Below are 13,853 nucleotides of genomic sequence, written 5' to 3'. Positions count from 1 at the left end.
AAACTAATAATGTCATATTATACTTTTATATTTGAATTAATATTTTTTATATTATATGGTATTATTTTTATTTTAAAATAATTTATTTTGTATAAATATAATATAAAATTTATTCAATTTAATTTTTAAAGTAAAATTTTATTTGTATATACTAATTTTACATCGAATTCATCTAGTTAATTCGATCTATTTCGAATTGTTTTTGAGTCGGGCCAAGATAGACCTGATACTTTTCTAGGAGTGGGTTTAAATCTACTTAAACCAGACCTCGCCTATAAACCACCCTACTTCTTCGATACATGAAAATTAAATCCTCAATACAATCTTAATTGTCATAATTTAACTTTGCTTTAATTAATGATTTTTGATGCAGGGTAATTTCTTGGTTCTTGACATTACTCAAAGAAGATGCAACTTGCGTTGCTGCTGGTGAAGCATTAGCTTTGATATTTGAGTATGATAAAGTTGACAGATTTTTTGTTAAAACTGAAGAATTATTATCAGAGTCTTATGATGGATTAAGAAAATACATTAAAAACATCATTTTGAAGCAACTAGAGAGTACTTCAATGGAAGCTAAAACTGGACCTCCTCTGAAACAAATGTTCAACAATGCTGCTAGAACCGACTGGGACGTCTTAATGTACTTTAAGGAAGATAAACGTCCAAAATATTATGAAACATTTTATGAACAAAAATTAATTCTAACATCATGGTCTTCAATTACACAGGTATATTAAACAATATTTATTCATTGTTTACTTGGTCCTAGTTTGTTCTTGATTTTGATTTATTTCTAACACTTTTTTCTCTTTTATGAATAGCTCAAATTCATCAAGAATTTTCTGGGAGAAGAAGAATTTTCAAATTATTTGATGGTTAGCTTTTAAAAAATCACTACATAATTAATAAATAACTCTTATTTATTATCAAGTATTTGATTTTTTTTATCGTTGTTATATTAGGAAAACGAAGTCATTCAAGAATTATTTGCATTTGAACCTTATTATGAAGAGGAAGAAACTCCAACCCTATATGAACCTACCTTTGAAAAGGTTAGCAAAATGAGTTTTGTTTTTCTTGGATAAATTTAATTTTTGAATTTACTAATAATTTACTTCATTTCTAACAGATTGAAACAAGGGTATATCTCCCTGGTACTCGAGGGAAAGATCCTGAACTATTAACAAAAAGTCAAATAAAGAAAGAGCGAGAACAGGTATAGTCAAACTTTTTTTTACCGTCATATTAATAAAAATAACTATTAAACTCATCTTTTTATTTACATATATATATATTTTTTGTGTTACTTTATTATTTCATGATTCTATCTTTCAGACAAAGTCAATTATTGATAAATCGAAGACCAAACTTATGAATAAAAGGCGCACATTTGCAGAGGTGATTTTTTCTTTTTCCACCATGATCTTCTCCATATATGAAAATATGTTGATTAACTAATTTATACTTAAACCTTATTTTGTCTCAGGAGAGAAAAGGCAAGGGATATTTCGAAGAGGTTGTGAGTGCAGTATCTCTGTTTGGACTACTTTCTTAGTTTCTTTTTTCTAATTAATTAATATTTAATTTTGTACATGATAAACTTTGGAATAATCCTTTGGATTTTCAGTTATTGAGTATTGTTAGATTAGTGATTTTTCTCATAATTAAGAGTGTTACAGTTATATTATACTCTTAAATAGTGACCCTGTAATTTAAGTCTTTAACCTTAATAGATTTTAAAATTTTAATTTGGTTCTTTCATGTTTTACTTAGCTTGTTTGAAGTTTCAAGAATCAATCCAATAATTTACCTTATTCGGAAGATTGTTAGATCAATTTCTTAATGCTCATTTTGGTCTTGTTCTCATCAACTCGGCTATTTTACATGTATATTTATTTGTGAATATTTGAAGACTGAATAACAACCGAAACTAATAGAAATCTGTGTGAGGGAAGGATCACAATTTTAAAGAGAATATACAAAACTATAAAACAAACTTAAATACAAGTTTTTTTCCCAACAAAAACCGGGTAAACTGAATCCACTTGTTCAGTGCCTTTTATGAACTTCGTCTATCTTGTTCTGCTGTTCGGAGCACTTGATTTGCCAATGATGAAAATGACTTTGCTGTGTCTTGCATTTCTGTAGTTTTAACATTAATGCCCTGCCAAATCATAAGAGTGAAATGTGAGAAATAAAGAACATACTTCTCTTTTTGTGTTCTGCATTTTTTTGTGTTAAACCAAAATATTTTACCTGAAGTTTGTTCAAGTTGTCACGCAGCTTGCTTTCTGACAGTTTAGCAGCACTTGTTTCCTGCATTATCAGATTTTTTTTTTTGAATCATTTTTTGTTTCTAATGCACCTTAGGAGATTATTAAAAACTTCAAGTACAAATTATGTGCTAAAGCATAGTTTTCTCACTACTATATGGTGGGTCTAGCCAAGAAGTACTCGATGATTAGACAAAATATAACAAGAATCTTTGTCAGAATTTATGGTGCTGCTTCGATAACAAGTGGTGGGATCAACTTTTTCGTTGCAAGGCCAAGGAGTAAGGACAATGTCACCTCATTCTGGTGACAAAGTTCTGGTTCTCGAATATTTTCCGAGTCTAATTATCGATCAAAAAGTTTGTGTTAGTTTTTTCAAATGGTAGTCGCTAGACCTACGAATCCACGATTACTTGATTAATAAGTTTAGTGAGATTAACTAACTATGGTGACTGAGAAGCTCCCATAAGTAGATGGGTTGTTATATGATGGAGATTCCATGCATGATAGATAGTGATAGAGGATGCATACTCAGGAAGATATATATTACTTACATTGGAACAAGAATAAGAAGAGAATCCATATTTTTTCTTAATTTGATCAACTGTTCCGGCTTGCTCTTCTTGTTGATCTTCCTTTGCTGATGTTTTGTGAATGTTTCCCTTCATCTCTTTCAACTTACCTGCATTTGGATGCTCAATTCAACTAATTTAGCTAGTGTTCGGCGTTTAATCGTCTTCATTTATATCTTACGAAGCAAAAGTTCTTAGCTAGTTAGAATTGATTTTGATGTAAAGTGATTTATGTTTGGTAGTTCCTAAAACTTCCCACTTCTCCCAAAATCAACTGAAGAACATGAGAGAATAATTGACTCACAAAAAGTAAAACTCAATTGAGTCATTTTCCCACTAACCTTTTAGAGCATGAAACTTTCCAGCCAATTTCTTCTTGTTAAGAGCTCCCAATCCCAATTTGTTTTGTTCTCTGTGTTTTTCTTCATGATCATCTATGTCAATGTCATCTATACAAGAACAATTAAGAACATCTCAGATTTTATATAGAAATTCTATGAATACAGACTCATGCCTTAGATAATGTAAGTATTTATACCTATATTTAGATCAAGATCATCTTCATCAGCAGTCAGGTTATCATTATTATCTGTCTCAGAAGGAAAATTCGGATTCGAAAAGATCACTGAGAGTTCCTGGATACTCTCTTTAGAATCTTCTGTTTCCGCAATCGGGGCATGCTTTTCTTTACCACCGGTGAGATCTTTGATAACTGAACTGAATATTCCCTAGGGAAGCCAAAGAGCAAAGCAAGCACCATTACTTCCAAAGATAATATCAGCTAAGAATGGATCAAGTGAGGAGAATATGATATGAAATCTAACTCAATATGGTAGTTTGTCACAATCCATTGCTGTAAATCTTTTGGGCCAACAGAGAGTTTGCAAAGTTTAATAAAGTTTGTGTGTACCTTTTTCTTTTCCTTATGAATGGCTTGGCTAGGGACAAGCTCTTCTTGTGATGTCATCCTTTCTTTGCTGTAGATGGTGCTGACAAAATCCAAAAGCCTAGAATGAAGTCAAGCAATTTGTGAGAATGAATTACTTAGATGCATGGATGCTTCAAATTAGTATTTTAAGTTAAATATTCATATATACTATCTTCTTTAGTATTTTAAGTTAAATATTCTCCTAGTTTTATATAATATATTTGTTAGAGAGGTAAGAGAGAATAGTAGAGAAAAAGTTTGTATGCATTCAAGTTGTGTGGAATGATACAATATAAAATGGTATTTATTTGTGCTAAGAGAATTAAAATAATAAAGACGTAATATCCAATAATAAATATTCAGATATGCTAAATAATACTAATTGATTTTAATTATACTCTAACAAAATAGAGATGTTGACCTACTTCCATGGAAGATAGCTCATATAATCTTTTTAATCTGCTGTCGGAACATAATAGTATATTCATATTGCCCTCAAAATAAATAGAACTTGAAAGAAATTATTTTGATTCAACCATCTATTTTTTCAATTGTTTGTTAAATCTTTTATTTTGAATATCGACTAATCACTTAATATTTTTGAATTTTTTGTTATTTGTGCGATTTGGTAAATTAGTTATAGTAACCGATTCTATAAATCTATAAAGTTCTCAATAGAATAATTTATTTTATTATTAATTAAGAATTTCGTATATAACTAGAACAACTTCATAAATTGCAAATACTAATTTGTTAAGAATTAACCAAATTGAAGCTATAGTATCATCATTAGCTGGAATCGAAATATCCGCCAGATCGGGGTTACAATTTGTATCAATTAAACAAATTGTTGGAATTCCCAAAGTGATATATTAGAGCACCTCCAATGGTGAGTTCCTCTTTGACTTTTTTCTAACATATAGGAACTCTAACCATTGGAGGAGAAAAGGAGTGAGTTCCTGCACAAGGATCAAGGTAAGGGAGTCCCTCTAAGCAGGGACTCAAATTAACCAATAATAACTTGTCATTTGGCAAATTATTATAAAAAAATAATAATATAAAATCTGAAATAATTAAATAATTAAATAATAATTAAATTAGTAATAATTATAATAAAAATTATATTAAATAATTATATTTTTATTTAATTAATAATTTATATTAATTATTTAAATAATAATTAATTAAATAATTAATTAAATTAATTAAATTTACTTACATTAAAAAATAAATTTAATTTTTATATCTTATAAAATAATTTTTAGTTGAGTTGGTTATTTTTATTTTTAAAATTTAAAATGCTAATGATATTATTAAAATTAGCAGTTGTAAACACAAAATTATAAATTAGTATAATGTTGAATTATATATTGTGTATTATTATTATATATGAATTTATTTAATATTAATATCTTTTAATAATGAAAATTTAAATAATATTATTGAAAAAAATTAATTATATTAATTTTAAGTATTTTAATTAATTAATTAAGTGGGACCACAATAGGGACTAAAGTTAGTTCCTCTTACTGGAGAAGAGAGAGATGCTTTGAGTTCCTATTTATTGTTTATGACGCAAAAGCTGATGTGGAGTTACTTTTTATGACAGGTGGGCCATAAACAGAAACTGGGATGAGTTCCCTACTGGAGATGATCTAAGAGCAGTATACTCCTCTTATTGATCAACGATTTTGACAATATCGGGTAAGTCAGTCATATATTTAATGCTACCTAGATAGGTTTCCAAGTGTGGTAACTATCTCTTCAAAATAGCAGTATTTTTTTTTGGCAAACTATGAATTCTGCCTGTTTTTTGTTATGTTCTTAAGGACCTAAACTTATGAAATCTCGTTTCTGTCGTATACCAATTGGATTGTCGAGCCATTTTTTTATTAACATAATGTCATGATGATACTGAGCTCTTGTTGCGGCCGTTGCTATTAAATCCGCATCTTTATTTTTTGTGCCAACAATTAAAGATTGTTTTCCTTTACTTGCCGCATCAAGAACCAAATCAAAATCTTCTGATAAAAAGCCAGCAGTTTTTGTAAGATTTAGAATATGAATACGAATACACTTAAGTTTTGTGGATATATAAGGTGCCACAAAAAATATCTTTTTCCCAGTTTCATATCCTAAACGATTTTTCAAAAAACTAATAAGAGTTTTAGCAAAAGGTTTCGATTGGTTGAAAGGTCTGGAAGAGAAAGTTGTCTTGGGAAATGATACCCGTTGGTACCGGATTCAAAATGGAAACACACTCCAAATCTGCCCCGAACGCCGCCACCACCACCACCAATGACGGTGAAAAAGCGACGGCCGCTCCGGTGATGACTCCTGAATTTAGGCTTGCAAATCACTTACTACTCTCGAAAGAAAGCAGCGGTTACAAGAACGTTGCCTTTTCTCCTTTGTGCATCAAACTCCTTCTTGGCATTGTTGCCGCCGGGTCCAACGGCCCGGTTTGTGACGAACTCCTCTCGTTCCTCCGATCAGAATCCATCAACGATCTCAACTCCGTCGCAACACAGCTCTTGTCCTCCGTGCTTGTGGACCGTTCTTCGAGCGGCGGACCTCACCTCTCTTTCGCAAATGGTGTTTGGGTTGACAAAACCCTAACTCTAAAGCCTTCCTTCTCACAAGTATTGGAGAATACTTACAAGCCCACTTTGGCTTCACTTGATTTCACAAACAAGGGTGAAGTAGCGAAGGAGATTAACTCATGGGCTGAAAGGGAGTCGAAAGGCGTTGTTAACAACATCATTGATCCTTATTCAATCGAATTGAAGGACGTGATCATGGCTAACACACTCTACTTCAAAGGATTATGGAGAGACAGTGGCACCTTCAGAGAAAAACATACACGGGATGGTGACTTTCATCTCTTGGATGGTGGTGGCTCAGTGAAGGTTCCCTTCATGGATGGAAGTCACCAACATTACGCCAATGCTCATCATTATCAAGATTTCAAGGTCCTCAGTCTTAATTACAAGGAAGCCAGCGAAAATGTCCCCAAAAGGATGTACACCATGCACATTTTTCTTCCTGATGAAATCAACGGCTTGCCGGCTTTGGTCCAAAAGGTATGTACTGAATCTGAATCTCTTGAAAACATGCTCCCGAACGGTTATAAAAGATTAGGTGTGTTAAAGATCCCAAGATTTAGGCTATCTTTTATGGTTGAGGCTTCTCCAATGTTAAAGAAGATGGGTTTGGTGTTACCATTCATGGAAGGAGCTTTGACTGAAATGGTGGAGGAGAGAGCTGCGTATATTTCCAACATTATCCAGAAATGCATCATTGAAGTGAACGAAGAAGGGACCAAAGCTGTTGCAGCTGGAAGGTTGCAAATACCTACCACTGCAGGAAGAGGAAGAACAAGGAGGGAGAAGCCTCCTCCTCCTTTTGACTTTATTGCAGACCATCCATTCTTGTTTCTGATCAGAGAACAATTTACTGGAACTGTTCTTTTTGTTGGTCAAGTGCTCAATCCTCTTTACGGTTAATGCCATGGTTATCAATATACCAAAAACCTCAAGTTACTAGGTTACTGGTGAGTTATTGGTCCAACTTTATGATATGAAGACGATTCGATGTGAATGCTAATTGATCTAATTGATCCTCATTATACTCTAACAATATTAAAGCCGAGTTGTATCTTGTAACTTCTAAGCACAGTCTTATACTCGTATATGGAAGTAGTTTTGTGGTTTATTAAGAAATTACCTGAAAATTTTGCTTTGGACCAATGTTGAGAACACAAGAATTTCTTGATCACCACTAACCTGTAAAAATGGAATTTGGGTCAATTACTTGAATCAAACAAATGTATAAGCTTTTACAAGTAAAAAGAATATGGCCATACCAAAACAAGATCTCCTCTTGATGAACAACACATCTGGATGTCAGAAAATGATCCAAGTTTTGGAGGCGAATAGTTGAAACCTCTAATAGAAGTCTCCACAATCAAGGATAATTCCGGCAAAGACCTAAATATTTGAAGTGTGTGTCTAGTTATAAAACATTTCGCTAAAAAGGCGAAATACTTGACGTGCAAGCCAGAAATTATGAATAATTAGTCATAATATGTGATATATACTCTTCTCATTACCTTAATTCTACTTTTCCATTGGTGAAAAGGAGCATAAGGCCAATATCATTATTGCTGTGAAATGTTGATGCCCAGCAACATGAAGAAGAATGAAACTTCTTCTTATAGAGCACCTTTTTTGTTCCCTGCAATGCAAGAAAAGCATTGTTGCAAGCATTGGCTAACGAATAATTTTCTTGTTAGATATTATTCTGGATTGTTATTATGGCATCATGCATTGAATTAAATTACCTGAACAGCATGAACTAATGAATAGACATACAAAGCCTTCTCAGAACAAAGCAGAATATATGATTGCTTTGTTGTTGCATCCTCACTGTTACCCTGTCCCTCTGTGTACAATGATATTAATAAATAATAATCACCTCAATCTTTCTAATAATTTGCTTCATAAATATCAGCATTCAACAATATTATTAAACTATATTGATCCTAAACAGAATAAGCATCTGCATCAAGTTCTTGATAAATTTGATCATGATGTTATCTTTTGTATAGGCTTACCCAACACCTGCATAAATAGAGCTCTAGAGGGCTTCTTTGGATGAACACTTCCATTGCCAAGTGTGTTTCCAGTTTCAGTATCAAGTGCAAAAATAGATGAGTCCTTTGTTCCGACCGCTAGAATGTTCTTCTCAAAACCCTGCAGACTGCATGTTAGGAACTGTAGATCGACAATGCCGGCGGATATTTCGCTAGCAATGTTTTTCTGATACAGCAATGTTGGTCCATCCATGCTAAAAACTGAAACCTGTAACAAACAACAGTTAAGGAGTTAAAAAAATCCAAACAAATGATAAGGGTTAATATAAATGCAAAACTGACACATTTTCTTTACAACTCAGGTATCTGACCTCAAATTCATATCTAAGGATGCTTTCGGACAATGACCAAAAAACACATCTTCAATATTGAAATAAAAAGGTATAAAGTATAATCTCACATGTCCTTGATCAGAACCAATTGCAAGATGTGTTGAACTGTGATTTATGTTCATAGAAAGCACAGCACCATTAGTCTTCAGAACTTTCACACTCTGGATTATATGATCAGTTCCTTTCTTTGAACTGCCTGCACAAAGAGGAATCGAAATGAAAGTTGCTGTTAATTAAAATATTTAAGAGTTTTAGCTTTCTGATAACAAAGAAAATTCTATATTCTATGTCATACCAGTAAGAGACATGAAGCTGTTGGTAGTATATGGTTCAGGTTTGAATCTAAATAAGCGAACCTGTTAATCATGTTTATGGAAAACATATTATAACTAGGAAAGGATGAAAATTTAAGAAAATGATCACAATGTATCATCGAAGAAATCTAACCGTTCCGCTCTGATCACCAGAAACAAGAAGAGGATATGTGCTATCAAAAAATAATGCTGTCAAGGGTATGCCACTTAAAGAAAAATCATTTTCACTCTGCATTAAGATCAAGGAAAAAGATTAAGAAAAGAACTTATGACTGAAATTATGCTAACTACTAAGTTCTAAATCATGAACATGGAAGAGGGGACTTGATTACAAACTTTTAAACTAACTATAAAGATCCAATTGAAAATTAATTGAAACTATAGGAACGTCTAGGATAATTTAACCACAAAAAAATATTACCTGTTGCTTTAACTGCAGAATTGGGATGAAAAGGGGACATGAAGCATCCCAGAAGTTTAGAGCTCCATTGCTGTGTCCAGTTATGTACAGATTTTGAACTTTTGAGAATCCAGTAAACTTGGCAGAACTCAGTGTAGACCCATCCTTTTGATTAGTTTCGACCGTAATGAGTGGTGGATAATTTTTTATCAGCTCTCTATAATACTATGTCACCATAGAAAAGAAAATCACAAACAAGTACATTAGCATAGAAGATGTAAATTTCAAGAAAGAATGAATATATGGGTTAAATTTCAGGAGCACTCATTAAATGTGCTTCATAAGTATACAAGTATTTCTTGCAGACTATGATAGCTTAATGGAGAGTCCGTGCTGCTTATGTCAAGTAAAAAACAATCCAAATTCATAACCCCTATTAATGTATTACCTCCTCTTCAATGTTTAATATATTGGTAGTGTTGGATATGAATTTTGAAGTTGTGATGCTTGAATCTGCAAATGGTAATTTCACAGTCACTTCCTTTGGAAGTGAGGGTGAGGACTTGGATTGGCTTTGTATCAGATATCTTTCAATCAAACCATCATCATATTGATATATATGGCCTGATTTCCCAATCAGAATCAAAGATTCTTGTCTGTGCTTGCTTTGTTCATTTGAAGAAGCTGATATGAGCTCCATGGCAACACAACTTTCAGACAAATGAAGGCCCAACTTAATCGTGCGTGATTCTATGTTATCATTCAATAACACTACCTGCATCATAGTAAGTTTCAACCATGATCTCAAGAATTTTTATCTAGGTTAATTACTATAGAACTTTTACTTATCTAGGATAGAAATTCTGAAAAGTTAGTATGAAAATTAAATAAATAAACCTAGAAGCATCTGAAAGTATTTTGAAGAATCCGGTATCACACAAATCCGATACAAAACAAGCAATTCCGATCATATTTTCAGCAAAAATATGCGAATACCTGCAATGAGTTTAAAGAAGATGCATCATCACAATCTCCCATGACATATAATCTACTAGCCTTTCCTTCAGCATAAATCCATTTCATTGATCCTATGGGAATTTTCTCTGACTTGTATCCCAAGTTAAGTTTAAGAAGAGGAGTGTTCTGTGTACTATTATGATCCGGCGCTGATGCTGAACTGTCTCTTCCTACGTTTAGGGAAGGGATACTCCAAATGAAGATCTCTCCATTGTTGTAGCCTACAACAACTTTGCTTCCAAAAGGACATGACCAACATGCAGAAGAAACTTTCTTTGTTTCACTATGGAGTGGTTGTGACATGTTTCCACCAGTTTTGAAAACAGTTTTGCTTTCTCTAATATCCCACAAAATTATCTGGCCATTTCTAAAGATTATCAGAACCCTGCATTGAAACAAAAAACAGAAACTTGAATTGACTGAAATTTTTATACTGTCATCGTATCAAAATTAAGTCCTTTTGTATGCACTCGAGTGTATAATAGTACAAAAGTTTTCAATCAATTTCTTATAGCTTAAACATTTCAAATTCATTTCCAATATTTTGTACACACATTTTTCAACCAGGTCCATAAGAATTATCACAAAACTTTATAATGTGCGAAAACTTTATATGGCAATGTATCATTCGGTATGTACTATGTAGGTTTGATCACAAAATGTTAGAACTAGGGATCCAATTACAAACTTCTATATAACTTATAGAGACTTGATTACAAACTTTAAGATTATAGAGACCTAATTGAAATTTGTGGAAAATCTAGAGATAATCTTGAGAGTAATTTCACCTTTTACTTTCAGCTGCTGGTTGAGGCAGAATATGTGTCACAACAGTATCATCAGGCACTTCAGAATCTCCTAAATAATGTGATTAAGGAACTTAAGCTCAAATAATTAATGAAGCAATGTTAATTAACTATTCTACACAAAATAGATACTAATGTATCTCAAATTCTCACCGTAAGAAGCCGAGAGGGGTATTGTGTACTGCATTTGAACCATATGCCAAGGTTCTTGATCAATCTTCAACACTGAAATATTACCATTAGAATATCCAATGTACCTGCCAATGGAAAAATGCATATGATAAATTTTGGACCTCCCTCAAAAAATAATTTTTGATAGTTTGGCATGAATTGTGCATATTATTACTTACATATATAGGCTATGTTGTATGACTGCAAAGGAAGTGATTTCTTCCTTCACAATGTAAGCATCTGACAAAAGTTTCTTGTCTATGTCCCAAACCTAAATATGATATTTCTTAGAAGAATCAATTAACTTACTAGCACATTAATTTTTTGCTTTCAACATTGTAATGTAATGTAATATCAGTGCAAAGGAGTTTTACATTGTCAACCAATAGAAATTTTAAGGAAGTGTCAAGTCATGGTATATGACCACCGATTATAACTATCTACGATGATTCGCTATCTATTAGTTGACCTGTAAAACTGTTTTGCAATGTCAATGCATAGAAGTTATTCTCAACAATGCAATGCAGAGGCAGCTAGACAAATTGTTATAAATGTAAGAGAAAGTTAACTTGCCTCAATATGATTATTGGAAGTAACATTTATGAGAATGCCTTGGTTCTGGATGAACTGCATTATATCAAATGTGAATGTCAATGTGAGTGTTACAATACAATGCATACTTATATGTGTATATAACTATATATATAGGGAAATTTGATCATGAAAAGTAAGGGCCATCACCTGTAAGAACTTGCTAGGCAATGGCTCACTAGATTCAAGTAGGCCTTGGGAATTACCTTTACCATATAGTTTAATCCGACCATCCCTTTTTGGAAATAAATCTCAACAGAATCAGTTTCGACTTGAAGCTTATGAGGACAAAAAAAGGATCTCATTTAATAACACTTAACATGTTCAAATATTCCATTTCCATGATAGATTTCAGTCATTTCACATAGGAAAGAGTACAACAACACAAAACCAGTTAAGTAAAAATAATTATCCACGAAAGACGACAAAGTTACTCGTGAAAGAACGAAAATTCTTCAAATACACTCAAAAGACTCATTGACAAAACTATTGAAAAGACTTAGAATTAGGCAAGGGCCAAGGGGAATGAATGAAATTACTTTGTAGAAATGGCCAGTATCATGTGAGTATTGTCAAAAGCAAAGTTTGCAGCACCAGATGGCACCCCATTATGAAATAACAACCTTGGATCCACATCACTTGCTTTTAATCCATCTGAGGAATTTCCTCCTGGCTGCAACCATAAATGCAATGCAATGTTAAGTCTTTATTTGTTTGAAGTTTGAAGTAAGCTAAAGATAGTTGGTACAGATTGTAAAGATTCTATATGTTAGTACTAAAAATTGAACTCAGATTCTTGTGAAATCTAACTTTGTTCTTTACTAACTGTGCCAACCATCTTTAGTAGTAGATTCATGTAAGGAACTATTCAACTATCATCGTTAGCTTGTAGTACCATTCCCTATCAAATTATCAATACTATTTTCCAACACTTGTGTGAAGAACTTCAACTTCTATATTACCATCACAATCACCACAACTCACCACATTTTTACCAAATATCAAGTGAATTTTTTATTTAGCAGAAAACAACCATTATAGTTCAGTATAATTATGACAATATGTTACATAACTTTTAATAATAAATTTTCTAAGCTATCAAACTCTTGAGTAAAATAACTAAAGAAGTTCAACTAGCTACCAACTATACTAAAGTCTCTGTGATTAAAGTAGCATAACACTTGTTCTATCAGGCTGCATTTGGATGGAAATTGGAGACTGAGAAACTGAGACTTTCTATATTGTATTTTGATATAAAATATATCTCAATTCCAAATGTCTCCACTTTCTGGAAAATTTTGAGTTCAGAATTAAAATTCAATTCCAGCCTCTAATCACCAAACACTATCTCATAGACACAAAATAGATTAATTGAATATGCCAATATGAGACTCCAAATTTTTGAATTCACAAAAATGAAACTAAAATCTTAGTCCAATTCCATTGCTTGTTGGGACACTTGTTTAGTTCCCTGAATCCCAGGGCCTTGGATTCTGGTGGGGAGAGTAAGTGAGCAACACGTTTCATAGAATTAGAAACATTAATGCTAGAAAAATGGGTCCACACAAAAGACCTTCTAATTAAAAATACCACCGACCACTGTTCTCAAAGTTGGATAACACCGTATCTTTTTCCAATCTTCACTATTTGGTCAACAATTCAGCATGATTTTTTTGTAATATATACTAAAAAGAATTTTTCTAAAGCAATTCCTATTTATATTCGGTTCTTCAAACAGAATACAAAATGTCCGGAAAATGAAATTTGGTTTATTAAATTAATCAAATACTAG

General features: G+C 32.4%; 3 protein-coding genes across 5 annotated transcripts in view; 2 read left to right on the top strand and 1 right to left on the bottom strand.

The window, feature by feature from the left end:
- LOC107619875 (interferon-related developmental regulator 2) overlaps positions 1–1,832 on the top strand; it is a 21,288-nt gene extending 19,456 nt beyond the window's left edge. For both annotated transcript variants that reach the window (XM_021114370.1, XM_021114371.1), the window contains exons 10-15: positions 374–731; positions 825–878; positions 966–1,055; positions 1,133–1,219; positions 1,339–1,401; positions 1,490–1,832. In XM_021114370.1, the coding sequence (XP_020970029.1) occupies positions 374–731; positions 825–878; positions 966–1,055; positions 1,133–1,219; positions 1,339–1,401; positions 1,490–1,558 (721 nt within the window). In that variant the 3' untranslated portion in view covers positions 1,559–1,832. The remainder of the gene's footprint in view (positions 1–373; positions 732–824; positions 879–965; positions 1,056–1,132; positions 1,220–1,338; positions 1,402–1,489) is intronic.
- Positions 2,012–13,853, bottom strand: part of LOC107622357 — a 12,757-nt gene continuing 915 nt past the window's right edge. The window contains exons 2-24 of one of the 2 annotated variants that reach the window (XM_016324227.2): positions 12,601–12,734; positions 12,212–12,296; positions 12,044–12,097; positions 11,650–11,741; positions 11,453–11,556; positions 11,282–11,351; positions 10,473–10,878; positions 9,925–10,251; positions 9,498–9,701; positions 9,210–9,305; positions 9,058–9,118; positions 8,831–8,958; positions 8,392–8,638; positions 8,119–8,219; positions 7,888–8,012; positions 7,642–7,765; positions 7,503–7,561; positions 3,759–3,855; positions 3,387–3,576; positions 3,190–3,297; positions 2,831–2,958; positions 2,260–2,319; positions 2,012–2,167 (exon numbers count right to left, since the gene is read on the bottom strand). In XM_016324227.2, coding sequence (XP_016179713.1) covers positions 2,063–2,167; positions 2,260–2,319; positions 2,831–2,958; positions 3,190–3,297; positions 3,387–3,576; positions 3,759–3,855; positions 7,503–7,561; positions 7,642–7,765; positions 7,888–8,012; positions 8,119–8,219; positions 8,392–8,638; positions 8,831–8,958; positions 9,058–9,118; positions 9,210–9,305; positions 9,498–9,701; positions 9,925–10,251; positions 10,473–10,878; positions 11,282–11,351; positions 11,453–11,556; positions 11,650–11,741; positions 12,044–12,097; positions 12,212–12,296; positions 12,601–12,734 — 3,105 coding nt within the window. In that variant the 3' untranslated portion in view covers positions 2,012–2,062. Of the gene's footprint in view, positions 2,168–2,259; positions 2,320–2,830; positions 2,959–3,189; positions 3,298–3,386; positions 3,577–3,758; positions 3,856–7,502; positions 7,562–7,641; positions 7,766–7,887; positions 8,013–8,118; positions 8,220–8,391; positions 8,639–8,830; positions 8,959–9,057; positions 9,119–9,209; positions 9,306–9,497; positions 9,702–9,924; positions 10,252–10,472; positions 10,879–11,281; positions 11,352–11,452; positions 11,557–11,649; positions 11,742–12,043; positions 12,098–12,211; positions 12,297–12,600; positions 12,735–13,853 lie in introns of those variants that run through there. The other variant, XM_021114369.1, reaches the window with a different exon arrangement.
- On the top strand, positions 5,391–7,490 carry LOC110268319 (serpin-ZX-like). Its single transcript, XM_021114372.1, has one exon. The coding sequence runs from the start codon at positions 5,999–6,001 to the stop codon at positions 7,280–7,282; it is 1,284 nt and encodes a 427-aa protein (XP_020970031.1). The 5' UTR covers positions 5,391–5,998; the 3' UTR covers positions 7,283–7,490.

Source organism: Arachis ipaensis, chromosome B10, assembly GCF_000816755.2.
Source record: "Arachis ipaensis cultivar K30076 chromosome B10, Araip1.1, whole genome shotgun sequence".
Taxonomy (NCBI): Eukaryota; Viridiplantae; Streptophyta; class Magnoliopsida; order Fabales; family Fabaceae; genus Arachis; species Arachis ipaensis.
Note: the sequence above shows the minus strand (reverse complement) of the source record. Positions and strands in the feature narration are given on the sequence as shown.